Source organism: Rhineura floridana, chromosome 1, assembly GCF_030035675.1.
Source record: "Rhineura floridana isolate rRhiFlo1 chromosome 1, rRhiFlo1.hap2, whole genome shotgun sequence".
Lineage (NCBI taxonomy): Eukaryota > Metazoa > Chordata > Lepidosauria > Squamata > Rhineuridae > Rhineura > Rhineura floridana.
Window position 1 is genome coordinate 71,593,353 of NC_084480.1, and position 18,002 is coordinate 71,611,354.

The 18,002-nt window shown below is 39.8% G+C and overlaps 1 protein-coding gene and 1 pseudogene across 2 annotated transcripts in view; one reads left to right on the forward strand and one right to left on the reverse strand.

Annotated features, from left to right (window-relative positions):
* Nucleotides 1-18,002, reverse strand: part of FBXL17 (F-box and leucine rich repeat protein 17) — a 284,885-nt gene that overhangs the window by 216,717 nt on the left and 50,166 nt on the right. For both annotated transcript variants that reach the window (XM_061623634.1, XM_061623643.1), the window contains exon 5: nucleotides 7,798-7,905. In XM_061623634.1, coding sequence (XP_061479618.1) covers nucleotides 7,798-7,905 — 108 coding nt within the window. The remainder of the gene's footprint in view (nucleotides 1-7,797; nucleotides 7,906-18,002) is intronic.
* LOC133375836 (5S ribosomal RNA) lies at nucleotides 3,314-3,432 on the forward strand (annotated as a pseudogene).

Sequence of the window (18,002 nt, forward strand, 5' to 3'; positions counted from 1 at the left end):
CTGCAATTATAAGAACACAAGAAGAGCCTGCTGGATCAGGCCAGTAGCTCATCTAGTCCAGCATCCTGTTCTCACAGTGGCCAACCAGGTGCCTGGGGGAAGCCCGCAAGCAGGACCTGAGTGCAAGAACACTCTCCCCTCCTGAGGCTTCCGGCAACTGGTTTTCAGAAGCATACTGCCTCTGACTAGGGTGGCAGAGCACAGGCATCATGGCTAGTAGCCACTGATAGCCCTGTCCACCATGCTTAGGATAGGTGAAACTGACCACAAGAGATGGGGAGGGGAGGAGGAGGAGGGAGCGGAGCAGGAATAATAATAATAATAAATTTTATTTGTTAGTCGCCTATCTGTCCGACTTAACAGACACTCTAGGCGACTTACAATAACATAAAATAAATACAGTATACAATAAAATGCAATATACAATATAGAAACACAATTATCAATTTATTTAACATCAACATCAATTAATATATCAAAAAGCTAGTCTACCCCAAAATTCTTGTAGGCCTGCCTGAATAGCCAGGTCTTTAAAGCTTGGCGGAAACCCATCAGGGAGGAGGCATGACGAAGATCATAAGGGAGAGAGTTCCAAAGGGTGGGGTCACAACCGAGAACGCCCTCTCCCTGGTCCGCACCAGCCTAGCTGTTTTGACTGGCGGGACCGAGAGGAGGTCCTGTGTGGCTGATCTTGTAAGGCGGCCTAACTGGTGATACTGGAGGAAGGGGGGGAGGGGAGGGGAGAAGGGCAGGTTTGATCATTTGCATGTTTATTTAGTTCAGTGTGGTTTACTCCCGTGCAATCATGCTTACGATAGGTAAAACTAACCTGGGAGGAGGCAGGGATGGCTGGAGTGGGCAGGGAAGAGGGGAGGGAAGGAGGAAGGGAAAGGAGAGGGGGGGAAAGCCAGGTCTGAACATTTGCATGCTTATTGAGTTCAATGGGATTTACTCCTACGTAATCACGGTTAGGATAGGTAAAACTGACCATGGGGGAGCACGGGGAGGGGAGAGGAGAGGGAAGGAGAAAGGGAGGGGAGAGGGGAGGGGACTGGAGGGGGAGAGGCAAAGGAAGGGGCAGGGGAGGGCAGGTTTGATAATTTGCATGCTTATTGAGTTCAATGGTATTTACTCCCATGCAATCATGCTTAAGATAGGTAAAACTGACCATGGGAAGGAGGATTGGAGGGGGAAGGATAGGATTGGAGGGGGAGGGGAGGGAACGGGAAAGAGGGAGGGGATAGGAGGGAGGAGAAGGGAGGGTGAGTTTGACCAGTTGCATACTTTTTGAGTTCAGTGGGATGTATTTCTAAGAAATCACGTTTGAAAACGGAAATGGACTTCCTTCAAGTCGACCCCAACTTATGGCAACCCTATGAATAGGGTATTCATGGCAAACAGTATTCAGAGGTGGTTTTACCATTGCCTTCCTCTGAGGCTGAGAGGCAGTGACAGGCCCAATGTCACCCAGTGAGCTTCATGGTTATGCGGGAATTCGAACCCTGGTCTCCTAGGAGGGGAACCCTGGCCTGACCTGGGGGAGGGTAAGGGAGGGGAGGAGGAGGGGAGGAAATTGGGTGGTGGGTGGGCACTGGGCAGAGGGGAAGCTCGTTTCCTTTCCACAAGGAAAACATTGTGAACAGTATCATTGCTTTTCAGTGTTTCCCCCAGCTTTTTAGTCTATAGCAGGCACATGTAGCCTCCCACCCAAATTTAAACTAAAGCTGTCCCTGGCCACATCCACACCAGGCCTTTATTTCACTTCGGAGAGTCATGGCTTCTCTCAAAGAATCCTGGGAAGTTTAGTTAGTGAAGGGTGCTGAGAGTTGCTAGGAGACGCCTTGTTCCCCTCACAGACTTTCAATCGGAGTATCTGACTGTTAAACCAGTCTGGCCACTGGAGCTCTGTCAGCGGAATAGGAATCTCTTCTCAGCACCCTTCACAAACTACACTTCCCAGGATTCTTTGGGGGAAGCCATGACTTTCTAAAATAAAATAAAAGTCAGGTGTGGATGTGGCCCCCTGATTAGCCAAGACGAGCAGCTGGGAGTCTGGCTTTTAGAACACTGACACTTGGTTCTTACTGAGCATGCCCGACACTATCATAGGGTTCCAGCCATAATTTCTAAATTAATTAAAAATCAGCCAGGCATTTTTTAAATTTTTAAACTGCAGAAGATGAAGGTCAGAGTATGGGGCAAAGTCAGTAACAGGATTACAGGTACTCTGTGAACATGACTGATTTGTAATGAATTTCAACAGATTATGAGAACTCTGACAGAAAAAAGTCCAAAAGGCATCTGGGTTTTTTCTCTCTCTCTTTAGTCTTTGAATTCTCAATTCTTTCTGACTGTTTTGTGTATCGCCATGAAAATTGAGAGGGTTGTTAAGCAAGCGTTTCTGAGTTCAGGACTACAAGTTTTGTAAGGTTTTGTTTTGAAATGAGCTTATGGGAAGCATCAGAATGGCATGGCGGGTATTTTCAATTTAACATTGTGGAATGTGAAAAATCCACCCCAGCTATAGTATACAGCCACTCTTGTGGCTGTATAATTCATCAACTGGTTTGGAGAAACTATCATAGAGAAAGGACTCCTCTTTGACTTTTCTCCAAGGTTTTAAACTAATTAGTGAGTTAATTCTATGAGAAACACAACTTATCCCCAACATGTTGTGAGTTATAAAGAATAAGAGATTCATAGTTCAGATTCTTCTCAGCTCCTTATCACTTTACTCCTATCATTATATGTCAAGGGCCAACATACATGTTCAAAAGTGACATCAGAAACCAGGTAGAAAACACATGTTTGAATGTACCTCAACTACAAAGCTTCCTGCACACAGAAAACTTGTATATCTGGGAGGAGACTAAGCTAGAAACTTTCACTCTGATATGCTGGTTTTCCATAGCTAGGATTTTTTTTTAAAAAAAAGGAAACAAAGTTTTGAAATAACTCTTTGTGCCATGTAGAAAAAATCAGATTGTGATGCTGTAGGCCCTTAAATTCAATTTATGTCTTTTCTCTGCATCCTAGTCCCATTTTTTTCACATAGACACCCCAGCTTAATCCAAGAGACTAAATTTAAAGCATTTTTACTTAGCTCTTAAGCTAAGTTCCTGTCTTCATATTTGTAATCTAAATACTGTTTCACTGATAGATAGGTGTCTAGTACAACAGTGTTACCAATATGACCAAAGGAAAACCGGGAACTCTAGACTGGCAATCATAACCAACTAACAGGAAGAACTGTATTCAATATTCACTTATGTAAAAAGGACTTGTCTTATTTACAAGACAGTATCCAGCTATGGCCTATGGCCATACTATCCTGAGCACATCCAATCTTCTCCCATCTAGGAAGCTAAGCAGGGTCAGACCTGGTTAGTACTTAGATGGGAGACCGCCTGGGAATACCGGGTGCCATAGGCTTAGAGGAAGGCAATGGTAAACCCCCTTTGAATACCTCTGACCACGAAAACCCTATGAATATATCCAAAAAGATTCACAAATCGTAATTGACTTGAAGGCATATAACAACAACAATCCAGCTATGATTAATGCCAAAGACTGGGAAAGTTCCACGGTCAAGTAAGCCAAGAACCCTACAAAAAGTTAACACAGATAGAAGTTCAGAACCTATTCAAAGGAAGATGCTTTATATGTCAGTAAATACATATCTAATGGGGGGATAATAACTTGATAGCGAGATCCACTTAGAAAGGGTGTTTCCATTGGAACTATTTAAATTAACAAGTAGAGAGAAATGAAAGGAGGAGTTTCTAATTAACACTGTCACCAGCATATGTTCCCATCTTGGCATTCACCTAACACCTATGAAGTGCACTGTATTTGGGATGCACTGCAGAGGTCATATATTTCACAAATTTAAAATGGTAGCAACCGAAGACAGAACAGCTTAGTGAGAACTGTTCGCCATTCAGCTTCCAGAGATTTCAGTTACAGTGGCCCCTAACCCCAACTGCACTGCAACCACAAGGCTACTGAGCAACCATCTTGAGAAGAGAAACAAAAGAGAACCTGTGAGGCAACATGTTTAACAGAATGAACATTTAATAAATAATAAATAAATAAATAAACATTTACTTCAATTGTGTAAACCACAAGAGATAGCTGCAGCAAAAGAAGCCTTTGAACCTTGTATTTCATTGTACACTGCTTCAGACAGTTATTTTTTCTTTTCTTTTTTTACATGGAGAGAAATTTTGTAAGTACAGTAAGTCAACCAAGTATTGAGGTTACTAGGGAAGCTAGGTTGCAAAAAAAAATAGCTTGAGAGGGCTCAGCACAGCAATAGAGAGAAGATCCTCTCTGCACAAGCTCCAAGCTAGAGAGGAAGGATGGAACTGGGCAGTTTGGTAATGAACAGCACAAACCTTGTCCAGTCATCATCAAATTGAACCTCAGCCTTTTCTTCTGGGTACAGAGGAGAAGACTGGTGTTGGCTATTTAGAGCACCTTTGTCACCCACCACCAAAAATGAACCTCAGCTCCCCTCTCTGGCTCTACAGGGAAAGGTTGTGCCAGGTCTTAGGGCAGTGACCACCTACCAATAAAAAACCTGCTCCACTCCATCAACAAGATGGAAAGGGAAGCTAGGAACTGCCCCTGCCTCCCTGAGAAGCAGTAATCACTTTTATCTGGGAAGAAACCCCACTGAACATAGTAGACTTTACTTCTGAGAAGCCAAGCCACAAGTCTTGGCTTCAGCTATCAAGCCAGTAAAATATTGTGGTCCCTGGATTACAGACACACAATTCATATGCAACAGTGTTAAAAGCTCAGTGTTTTTCAGATTGTTTTATATTACATGGGGAATTCTTTGGGAATGAAAACAAGAGTATAATGGGTGATATCCAATTAAGTCATTCTCAGAGTAAATCCACTGAAATAAATGGTCTTAAATAACTTAAATCCATTTATTTCAATGGGTCTGCTCTGACGTATGACTAACTTTGGATATAATTGCTACATTTATACCACTTTAGATGGTTTCATGTACTTTATGCAGATTAGCTCAATCATCAATACCACAAACAAGTAAGACAGATCAGTATGATTATCCCCATATTGTATATTAGGGCTGAGTCTGAGAAAACAGTGACTTGATATAAGGCCAATTAGGGCACAATCTACATGGTAGATAACCATGCTGAGGGGCTTCAGGATGCAATGGAGCTGTGGAGGAGGAAGCATATTGGTGCCACCAGGCTCCACCAGCAGAAGTCCCACCCCAGGCACAGCCAGAGAACTCTGCCACCATCCGGATGCAGCTGGAGTCCAGCCAGATCAGCCAAGACTGGCACAAGTGGAGCTGCCAGAAGCCCCCCCAAGGGGTGTTCCAGGGGTGTGTTGGAGGCAAAGCAGAGGGGAGGGGACTTCTGCCGTACCCTGAGCCTGTTTGGGTCAGTCCTGCAGCCCTCTGTCCTGGCAGCCAATATGCTGGGAAAAATGGGTAGTGGAAAGAAATGCATTTCGTTTCCTTCTGCTGTGCCCTAACAGTGCAGCCAGCATCCTCCCCTCCCAGTGGCACCTGAACAGAGGTTGGATGTGGTGGCCCCTTCCACCGGCTCCACCACTGCAAGCCTCCAATGAGTTAGATTGTGCCCTTAGTGAGTTCATGGCTGAGGTAATATGAACTTGGTCCATCCAATATACCAGCTGTCAAACTCTTTATCCTTTCTCATCCAAATTTCCTTCTCAGAGTCATGCCTGTATAAGCCCTTAGTCTCTTTGCCCACTACTCTTTGTTCTCCTTCACTCTGAAGATAAATGCACTAGTTCATAAATTAATTAGTAATTTCATGAATTGATACAAGTCAAACAAGGCAGTTTCCAAAGTGTAACGAACACTTCTCTCAGAAGCATATATATTAAATCTCTTACTCAGTGCAATCCTAACCATGTATACGGAGAAATCCCACTGAGTTCAATGGGGTTTAAGTGGAATAAAGTAAGTGGAATGAGGATTATAACCTCGCTCACACATACATGCTCACACACTTGAGTAAACTATTCTTGTAGCCATCTGGCAAATATATGGCTGTTCCAAAAGGCTTTAAATTGAGTCGGTCTTGTTATTTTAGTGAGGTTCAACTCTGTGATTGGTTTAATGTTTGATTTTCTTGTGATTTTATATTGTATTTATTTATTACATGATGCGTTTTTATGAAAGCTGCCTTGAATTCAAGTCATGAAAAAAGTTGGAATATAAGTATTTAAAATAATAAATTAAATAAATTAAATTAAAGGGTAGTAAAGGATAGGAGTGCCTTTTTGCATCTTTAAATGGTAAGACAGCTATGACCATTTCTGGATCACTGGATAGTTTGGCCACTGTCTTCCATGTACCGGTAACCTCTACTGGATTAGCTACCGCAAAGTGTTCTATGTGGGGCTGCCCTTGAGGATGGTCCAGAAGCTGCAGCTGATGCAAAATGAAGCAGCCTGATTACTCAATGGGGCAGGAATTTGTGTTACTTTGCTGCTGAAAGAATTACACTGGTTTTCAATTAGCTACAAGGCTAATTGAAGGTGAAGGATCAAGGTACTGGTTTCGGTGTATAAAGCCATATACTGATTGTGAGGATGCCTTGTCTCCCTCCTTATATACCCAGTTGATCACTGTGCTCTGCAGGTAAAGGCCTAAATACTAGACAGGCACAGTCTCTGTTGTCTTTTCAGCACCTCTTTCAACATGCCTTTTAAGTAGAGACCTTTGTCCCAATCTGCACCTGTACTGGAATTGCTTTGTTTGTAAGTATGTTTTTGTTGTTTTATTGCTTGCTGTTTGCCACTGTGGGGAATTTAGGGCATTAAAAATAACAGTTCAATTTTTTTTCAGAAAACCCATGTAACTGTCCCCATTTGCAGCTTTTCCTGAATAAACTGCATATTGTTTATATTGACAATTGGTTGGATTTTAAAGTGCCCTATGCAAATGAAAAAGCACTTCTGCTCATGCAAGGTAGCCTCCCCAAATTCCATCAATTTCCCCATCCCTCTATAGTCCGCACACCTCATGCTACACCATTCCAGAGGGTCCCCAGACCCTTCAGAGCAGTTTTTCGGTGTGGGCAGGGAGCTACAGTGGAAAGGGGGAGGCAGGAAACCTGTACTATAAGAACAGAACTACACTCACACTTATCTGGATCCAGCCCAGTATGTCTTATTCTCTGTTACCTTCTTCATCTGTTGCAGCATCTATATTCTTCACATTTTGATTAATGTGACATTATTTCCAATCAATTGATAAGTAACTTAAGAGAGGATTCAAAGAAGGAATAAATCTATTTGAAAGAATCATAAGCAAAACAATGTCTTTTCTTTCATTTTTCTCTGCACAAATTTCTGCTGCTGAACAGAAAAGGCCATGTGCACCTGAAAAAGTAGCATGTTTCTTAATTCAGACTGTGGGCATTGGTATCTATATTTTTATTTTATTTTTATCTTGGCTATCATCTCTAAATATTTTTCAGGTTTTTCAATACAAGGCAAGACATTTCTCCCATTAATAAATTGATCCCTATTTCTTGATACACAGTTTTAATCAGTGTTGGTGCAATCTGAAAAGTGTGCCCAGCAGGTGCCACTTGCATCAGTTTTGTGTCTGAGCTAAAACTGATGTCACTAACGAAGACATCTATAACATTTTTGTGTTAAAATACCTCCTTGATATTACTTCTTCTCCAGTATGTCTGTTGTGCAAGATCATTCTAACTGGAACTGTCAATAGACAATATTGTTACTGTAGCATTTTACTTACTTTGTACTTACATTGGTAAGGTGTATGACTCCTTTAGATGTAACAGAACAGCCCATAAACCCAACATACTGCAACTCAGGACAGTGTTCAGCAAATGCTTTAACAGACTGATCTGTCACCTGCATAAAGAGAAAAAAAGCAGTGCATAAACTCTGGATCTGGAAAGTAGTATTTATTTGCCCAAACCATTAGTCTGTAGTATGAAGAAGTGCTTCCCATTCAATTTAAGTCTTTTACTTAGGAGCTGGACTGGAATCACCTTGCAATTAGTACTAGGCTCCTTTGGGACCTCTGCAGTTTGGATCAGTTGGTTTGTCAGGATGGTTCAATGCTGCTAACATTCTATAGAACAAATTAATAAAATGTTCATCCTTTAACAGGTTGTGAGATACTTTCTTTTCAGTCTATACCAGGAAATTACTTCCTTCCCCCTCCTCAATATCTGGTGTCACCTGAGGATCAAGGGAATCAGTGTTCACAGCAGCATCGGGCTGTGTAGCAACCTGTGATGTCACTCTGAACTCTGGCCCCTGGTCCATTAGAATTGCATGCAAGTCTGGGAACTTAGCATCCTCTTCATTTGAAGAGGATTTGTCTCCATGATATGGCTTTGTCCTAATCTGACTGTGCATCAGACTTATTTATTTATTTATTTTATTTAATCATCATCATCGTTTTTGCATAACTTGGCAGCAACTATCTATGGATAACCAGGCTGATCAGCCTGTCTGTGGCTGGACTGAGAAACTACACACTGTATACTGCTCAAGCCAGACAGAAAAATGAACTGGCACTCCATGGGAGGGGCTAAGGTGAGAGTCCTTTGGAGTGTTAACTCTTTCTGGCCTCAAGCAACAGGAGAGGCAGACAATACCCACTTTGGAGTGTCCTGGTGCCCACTTGAGAATCTCTGCAGTAGTGATGACTTCCAGGTTCAATAGTTTCTTTTGTCTAACAGCATGAGGGAGAGAGTAAAGTGTTTCTAAAAGGTATTTGGGAAAGAAAAAATCATGATGAAAAAAGTTCCTCTCCCCCAGCAAATGACAAAGGAAATACCAGGTGATGAGAGCAAAAATTCAAAATATAAATGTTGGAAGTATTTGCAGGAGTAAAAATTACCCCACCTATAGAAGCATATAGAAGGTTAAAACCATAACCAGAAGGCGCATCTCATCTTCACCCCCTGAATGTTCAGTTACTAGATGAAGTATATTATATTTAAACTAGTTCTTTGTTTTAAAAAATGGTAAGACATTCTGAAAGCAACAAACACAACAAATGTGCAATCCATTTCTCAGCTGAATGGACCTCATACAGACTAGTAACTGAAATGCTTTCTTCTGCATTCTACATAAGGAAGCTGTAAAGGTATATAAATATTTTGCTTACCTTGTATCAAATATGTGTATAAAATTGAATTCAAAATTCAATATTTTTATTTTTAAGCAAATGTTTACGTAAGAAGCAATATATAGTGTCTGGATATTCCAATGCCTCCAAGGAAAACATCTGTTTCACTTGAACTTTATTTTTAAGTTAACTATGAGTTAGATCCAAAAGTGTGAGCAGAAGATAAATAACAAGTACTATTCCACTAATGACGAGTTTGTGCAGTGCTATAATTCCAGTTTATAGCTGTTCTCTTATGCTTCCATTTGTGCAAGAAGTTGAACAAACACTTTCACAAGTGGAAGTTAGTTTCTTTAGACTTTGTTTCACTTCTCTTACCTAATTTTCTAGTACAAGCTATAAAACAGTCTATTGACAAAGGATGCTTCCCACATGCAACACAATAAAATCCACACACAACACTAAGTTAATACAATTACAAAGTTAAAGCAGTCTACATGTCCTAGTTATTGAGGACTGTGATGAACTAGAACAATTGCACAGAACCAATTCATTGCAATAAACATAAGTTTGATTCTTTTCATAAGTCCATCCTTGAGAGTCCTTAAAATTTATTACATTCTCTACTTTGCTATAGATCTGCGTGTCTTTATATCTGGAATTAAGATGACCTCTTCAGACCAATTTTTCCTCCTTCTGCCAAACCATGACTTCACATGTTGTGCTTTCAAGGTGCTCCCACAAACATTTTGCAGACAACAGAAAAAAAACCTAAATGTGAAACAAACTCATGAATGTTACAACTAATTCTTTTAAGATATAAGAACAACAACTCCAAATTTAGCTATGTAAAATCTGAGCTACAGACTGCAAGATTAGTTGAATCTGCAAAGGAAAATAGTGAAAAGTCTCAGTCAGCACCTGCAGTCTCCTTGTCAACATTTCTTACCATTCTAATATAAAAAATTAATGTACTTTCACAGCTCCGATACAGCATATAGCAATGGATATTCAGTAGTGTCTAGTAAAGTTCCAGGGAATTTCACTAGATATTCCAGTCTATCATCATTCTATCCCCTGGCTGTATTATTTTCAAAACTCCAAATAGTGTTAATGAAGGCAGAAACGGTTAGGAAGGAAACTTAGTCATCTTTTACAAGGATCTATGGAAAAAGAAAAGGTTCGTATGGGAGCAGGCATTACCGTATATGGCTTTATAGTTAAGCACTAGAACCTTGAATTGAGCTTGGAAACAAACTGGCAGCCAGTAAAACTCATTCAGAACTGTTGTGATATGTTCCCACCAAGTGGTGCTAGCTAAAATACTTGCCCCTGCATTCTGTACCAGCTGTAGTTTCCAGGCCAACTTCAAGGGTGGTTGCATGTTCAACACACTGCAATCACTTAAACAGGAGGTTAGCAGAGTATGGAAACCTTTCCTGTCCAAAAGAATTCACATCTGATGTACCAGCCTAAGAAGGTAAAAAAGCCTTCATGCTACTGATATAGTAGTATATACAAGGTAGATCAAGACACACACCCAGACTGCAATCTTGACCTTTTAGAGGGAGTGCAACCTCGTCCAGAACAGTCTCGCCAGACTAAGGTACCATCCACACACAGAATCTCCATCTTGTCAAGATTAAGCCAGTCCACTACCAAATATGCATGTTTTTAGAGCAGCAATTTTTTTGCTACCATTTAATGGACCAAACTAGCTCTACTGTAATATTTAGGAATTTTCCCCATTTACAGTGCCTTGCTTTACCCTCTTTATTAAGATAAAGTTCTGTGGTAGGCTGTTACCAGTACATCATAAAAAAAACAGGCAGAACTATAAACTGCCCTGAGTCCTGTGAAAGTGGAACAACGTGGAACAGCTTAGCAGCACAAATAATGTACTTACAGAACATATATTTGTGACCACAAATCAGTCAACCCTCACTTCCGCCCAATTCAAAGAACTTTTTAACTTCTACATATTCTTTACCTGAAGAACTGGTGCTACTTAAAAGCATCACCACAGTAGGATGTCACATTGCAGAGATAATGGTAATTATTACTCATTAGCAATTGAACAGATTGTTATAATTATAACTGAAACTTTAAAATGGGAACTGGTCACCACACTCTGCCATGCAGACCTTAGTCAAATCAATTCAAATTGAGCCAAGAATATATTATGTTTTTATGAAAAATGAACCCTTGTCAATGAGAGCAGATATTCACAACTAATCACATTACGAAGATCCATTACTGTTCACGGAAGAATCTGTAATAATTTGATTGCCTGTTCGACCTTCACTAACTTTCTTTCATCCTGCTTTATATAATGTTAGCCTTGTATTGAAAAAGTCATATAGGCTAATGAAAAGAGATTTATAATCTTTGCAGAAAAGCACTGAGAATAGGAAAGACATCAGCCTGGAACTAATGGCACAGATATTAGACACCCAACAACAACAACAACCACCACCACCTATCATGAGTTTGGCCATTTTTCTTAAGCATATTTTACTAGTTTGTATTGCAAGTTTGGATTAAATTACTGAAACTCAATATTCTGGGAATGGTGAACTTTTTTCTTATGTTCAAGCTACCCAAAAGAACTGTAATTAAGTAAATATAATGATATAAGTATAAACCAAGCAACCTTTTGACATCATCTCTAAGAAATATAAAGTGAGATGAAGGATTTTTCCAAGAGACCTTTGTGGTATTACTCTACTGCAAAGATAATCCCCAAAGGCAAAATATGATGACTCCAGATGTTGAAAGTAATAAACTTTTAAGAATAGATGCTTCTCCCCAACCGGCAAAATCCTGAAAAGCCAAACCATTCCAGCCTTGTCTCTAAATCACACATCAGCATCCCTCTCCCCCCACCACTGCCCCACAGATATATCCTGACAAGGTCATATCTATACTGTTAATTAATCCTGTCACAGAGGCAACATAATCAAACGTTTTAGTGCAGTTCACCCTTATCTTACTCCACCGAGTTTATGTAGCCTCTTAATACTGCTGGTCTTAATCCCTTATCCCAGGGATTGCCAAGGTTTTCCCTGGTGCTCACAGGGTTCCCTTCCCCACTGAAATATTATAGCCAACATAATAGGTTGTGGGGATGGGGGAGCTGCCCTTGACAGTTTTTCCATTTTATAAATGTGCTCATTGACCCCAAAAGGTTGTCAAATCATCCCTTATCCCATCACTTTACTCAGTGACATTAATAGGAAAAAAAATTGTCATATAGTTATAATCTCTTTTTGTGCCAGGATCAAAGGACTTGAACGCAAAAACCACCCCAAATCAGTCCAAATCCTCAGAAATCCCCACAACATACTATACCCTCTGAAATACAATTATGGAAACAAATATCACAATTATGTGCCTCAACCTTTAACAACCGAGTGCAATTCTTGCACACTTATGCTGGAATCCAAAGAATTTTTTAACCTCATTGAAGTGGTCTGTGCTAGCTCAGTGGCATTTGATACTCCTACTCTTTCAAAAGTAGTTTGCAGTAGGGCATTGGGGAGGGAAGGCAACTGTTCAATAAAATCAATAAAGCTGCACTGAGTTCGTGGAACTTTGTGTGCAGTTCTTTGGATCTTGACTTGTAAGCTTCAGGTAGAAACTGGGAGACAAGAGATATACTTTTCAATATGAATAAGTGGATTATAAGAGAATAGTTCTCTTATAACACAAAATTGAGGCACACAATAACAGACATAAAACAAAACAAATTATCAAGAGCCAGTATGGGTTTTAGTCTCTACACTAAGCACTGATGAACTTAATGCCTCACAGAACAAGTACTTATATTTAAAGATAAAAATATACATTTTATTGGATTCTGATCTTACTGTTACTTTGACACTGAAGAATCCACAATCTGGAAAAAAAATGTTATAGCTTCAGTCAAATATGGCACATTTAAAATTATGCTTAATAATTTGAATATTGATCTTCTTTTAAAGTACTAACATTTAAGCTTTTTTCCAAACAGCAACAAAAATCAAACTTCATTTAAAAAGATATTACTGATCATTTTGTCTCCGATAGCTGTGTACGGCACAGCAGAGTAGCCCAAAGGGGTACAATTTTTAAGGGTAGTGCATTGAGATTAGTAACAAGAAATAAATTGTTTTAGGAAAACAAATATAACCTCATATAATATATGCGTTCTATCAAATGAAAATTAATTTTAACCTTAGGAATACAATTTAAGCATGCAAACACATTTTGCAGATAGGTTGTCTAAAAATATATGTAGTATTTATTTTAAGTACTCGGTTTAGATTGAATCCTTAACTTTACTAACTAGAACTCTTTTTAAAAAACAATAATTTTAATCCAAAAGTTAATCACAACATAATAACTATATCAAATAATCCTATCATGTCATCCTGGAGTATTTTATACAGAAGACACAAAAGTTCTATAACTAATTTAAATTTAAATAATTGCTTTTGTGCCAAATTATTCATTGCCAAAATATTGTTTATTGTGGATTGTTTTTAAAAATACTGCTTCAAAAGCACAATATTTAAAGTTCCCTTAGAGTACAATTATAAAGAAACCTGCTAACTTTTGGAACTGTAGAAAATTTGTTTTAAAATTAAATTGCAGGTGGCTGGCAGCACTGTGTTCAAAATGATCTGCAGAGATTTGCAAGCTAGGTACATGATTTATTCACTATGGACTTGGGGAATCTAATGTCTGCAAACTGAATGCCTTAGTTAACAAAAGTACTCTGCGTAGATATATTAAAATAGTACACGCTTGCTTTGAGTTTGGGAAGTCATATTTTTGCCTACATAAACGAAACATAGAAGAACGTCAAAAACTGAAATACTCCCTAACGACTATTTTCCCAATTTAATTCATTTCTTGCTGGCATGTGAATACTATGCTGCTATACAGTATGGGATTCCAAGTGTTTTATGCAAACAAAACATTTTTTAGAATCTCAGGAGTCATATACCCTGTTTTTCTCTTCTACCCCTAATATCAAATCTTTACAGCAGTGAGAATTTTGAAAACAAGCACTTTAGCTAAAAGCTTCCAAATGTAATCACTGCAGTGGAATATAAACACAAGGAGCATGCTTATATCCACTATTCAGCAGTCTAGCCTAAAGAAACTAGCTGGTATATGTAGATTAATCTGTAGACAATCTTTATACTAATTATCCTAAGCGTAAGAACAGGAAATGGGGAGAGCTAGGGTACTATAGCAGCAGGGAACAACAAAGGTACAGTACTGAGATGTACAAATGAGAGACAAGAGATTTAAGGCTAATAGAAGGGCTCAGAGGAGGACAGATTCACTTTGGAATTGATGGTGCTACAGCCAGGGCCAAAGAAAGCCCATCAGTGATAAGATACAGGCATACCCCGCTTTAACGTTCGCAATGGGACCAGAGAGTATACTTTGAGTGAAAATCTACTTTAAGTGAAGCAATTGTCTTCCCTTGTACTGCACGCAATCACCACTAGATGGCAGCGGCGTCATGCCAATAAAATGTACGTTATTGCAAAGCGCACGAATGTTAAGCGGGGTATGGGGATGTATGGAGCATGTACGTTATAGCAAGGCAACGTTAAGTGAAGCAACGTTAAGCGGGGTATGCCTGTATATGGGTGAAGTTGGTTATTAGTTCCATGAGACATTCTCTCCACTGAAGACCACTGTGATTGCACAATGCTCTTATAACACATTACAGCCCTTACAATTCTCTTAAGAACAGGGGAGGTGAATCCCAAACTAAGCTTTGGATCACTAAAAATCACACACCCACACCTTCAATAGAGTATCTTCTAAGAAACATCCCAGCATTATATAGGAGCCAAAATTTTGGCATCAGACACTGACATGCACACTGCCTCATGCCAATAATAGCCAACACACATATAAATGAATAAGGAACTGAGGGCATGGACTTCACAATAATGTTTGGGCCAATCATACTATTGTCAATCATATGTTGACAAAACCAGGAGATGGCCTGTATCACAACTGCCCCAAATCTTTGTTTGGGTGCAAGACATTGTCAAGTGTGCTGGGCCAATAACAATAACAGACAAAAATTGGGCCTTACCAAATGCTACAGCATGTCATAGAGGAAAGGTTGCAGCATTTGAGGCTTTTTAGTTAGGCAACTAAGAGGTGGCATAATAGAAGTTTATTGCCCAATTCAAGGTGTTGGTTTTGACCTTTAAATCCTTATACGGTTTCGGCCCACTCTATCTAAAGTGACTCCAGCATCATCAGCTACACCACCCAACAAGATCAGCCTCAAAAGACCTTCTCTCCATTCCATCATTCAAAACAGCCAAACTGATGAGGACTAGAGAGAGGGCTTTTTCAGTTGTGGCCCCCACCCTCTGGAACTCCCTCCCAAATGATCTCCGCCATGCCCCTTCCATGATGAGTTTCTGCTGGGCCTTGAAGACCTGGCTCTTCAGGCAGGCTTTTGGGGTGGGCTAGATTTTAACTTCATTGTTTTTAGATTTTTAATGTCTAGGTATTATATGCCTATTTTGTACGTCGCCCAGAGTGGCTGGACAGCCAGCCAGATGGGCGACTAAAAAATTCAATAAATGAATAAATAAAATAAATAAAGTTTATAAAATTATGCATGGCATAAAGAGAGCAGCGTAGAGAGAGATTTTTCTCCTTCTCTTATAACACTAGAACTTGTGGACAAGCAATGAAGCTGAATGCTGGAAGATTCAGAACCATTGAAATGAAGTACTTCTTGACACAGTGCAGAATGGAACTCATTCCCAGAATAGTGATGGCCACCAACTTGGGCAGCTTTAAAGAGGATTAGACAAATTCATGGAGGATAACAGTATCAAAGGCTATGCTCTGCCTCTACAGTAAGAGGCAGTATGCTTCTGTATACCAGTTGCTGGAAACTGTGGGGAGGGGAGTGCTCTTGTGCTCAGGGCCTGCTTGTGGGCTTCTCATGGGCATCTGTTGTGTGAGAACACACAGGATACTGGGCTAGATGGGCCAATGGTCTAATGCGGCAGGCTCTAATGCAGCAGGCTCTTCTTATGTTTCTAAGACATTGTCCAAGAAATGCGAGTACATTTTTTGGTGTAGTTCAAAGCTTAGTTTGGGGTACATATCCCCAGTTCCTTATTCATTTATACATATATTCACAGTGTTGCCATGAGGCAGTCGATGTCTCAAAGTCTTGCATCATAACAAGGCTTTACATAATGTTGGGATGTCTCACAGAGGATACTCTCCTGGGGGTATGGGGGTATGATATGTGGTGGCTTTAGGAAGCTCACCCCCTGGTTTCTTATGTGTAAGGGCATTCAAGCATTAAATACCTTGTGGAACGCCTCTCCCGCTATGAACCTATCCGTTCACTTCGTTCAGTATCTAAGGCCCTCCTCCGGGTACCAACTCACCAGGATGCCCGGAGGACTGTTACTAGATCTAGGGCCTTTTCTGTGGTGGCCCCCGAATTATGGAACAGCTTACCGGAGGAAATACGCCTGGTGCCTACGGTTCTTTCTTTTAGGCGCCAGGTTAAGACCTGGCTATACTCCCAGGCCTTTTAATGTTTAATGCTTTATGTTTAATGTTTTTAGTTTAATGTGTTCCTTTGTTACTGATTTTATTCTATATTGTATTTTAATCTCGTTTTGTACACCGCCCAGAGAGCTATTAGCTATGGGCGGTCTAGAAATGAAAATAAATAAATAATAAAATTAATAAATAAAGAATATTGTGCAATAACTGTTGTCTCTCAAAAGTGATGGTTACCCAGTCATGAATATAAATTATATGGGGGTAGCCCAAAGTTTATTTTGACGAGCAGGGGTATGATTACTTCAGTTCCTTGTTGTAATTGCTCATTCAACTCTGTTTCAAACTTTTGAGAAATAAGCAGCTAGGAACTAGAAACCAACTTCAGCCTTGTAATAAAAATGGGCATTCACACGTGCATTTAAACCAGTACAAACGAGCAGGTAGAAAGTGTAAGTGCAGACACTTCGCGTGTACACAAGATATAAAGAAATTCTAATTGTTAAGCAGATCCATGCAACAAGTCACAGCTTCAATTTAAAATTAACTCTTTTGGATTTCTAAAGTGCCTGGCTACTCTTCTTTAGTAAAGCAAAACTGTGGAAAAGCCTTTTCTTTTCAGTATTTCAAAGAGAGCTTTCCTTACCTTTAAATCATCATTACTGAAGCAGGCATGCTTAACTATACAAACCACATAATCAATTGTATGTTCTATACAATGCCTAGCATATCTTGGGTGCTAAGGATCTACTGAATAATAGTTTTAATAGTATCACTCTTTTATTTTAATGTTACTAGCTGTCATTCAGTGGAGGTTCCTGCCAAATGAAGCGGGGCAGGACATTTTCACTTATTCTCTTCTCCCCTTGTAGCCTCCAGTGCCACCTTCTACACTGTTCTAAAGGGTCCTCCAATCTTCTGGTAGGTATAAGGGGCTGAAAGAGAATTAGTGATATTTGGTCCCCCTCCCCTTCCTCTGGCTGCAGCGTCCACTGGATTGGAATCACCATGTCTTATCAGTGGTACATCATATTCTCTTTAAAATTCTCATAAACATACAGCTTCTTATCACAAGCTTATTTATTTATTTAAAGTGCCTTTTATTGCGCTTTCCATCTGATTTTGCTCTAAATGGCCCTTATCTTCAACCTATGAACAAAGGTGGTCCTTAATATTTTCAACTTAAAAAAAGAAAAAAAGAACTAGGGCTTTCTCAGGACCTTTATTCAAGACACTAGGGACGGTGCCAACTGGCTCCACTTTTTCATGTTTTCCAGTGTATCCCAGGCTTGAGGACTCAAACTGGGAA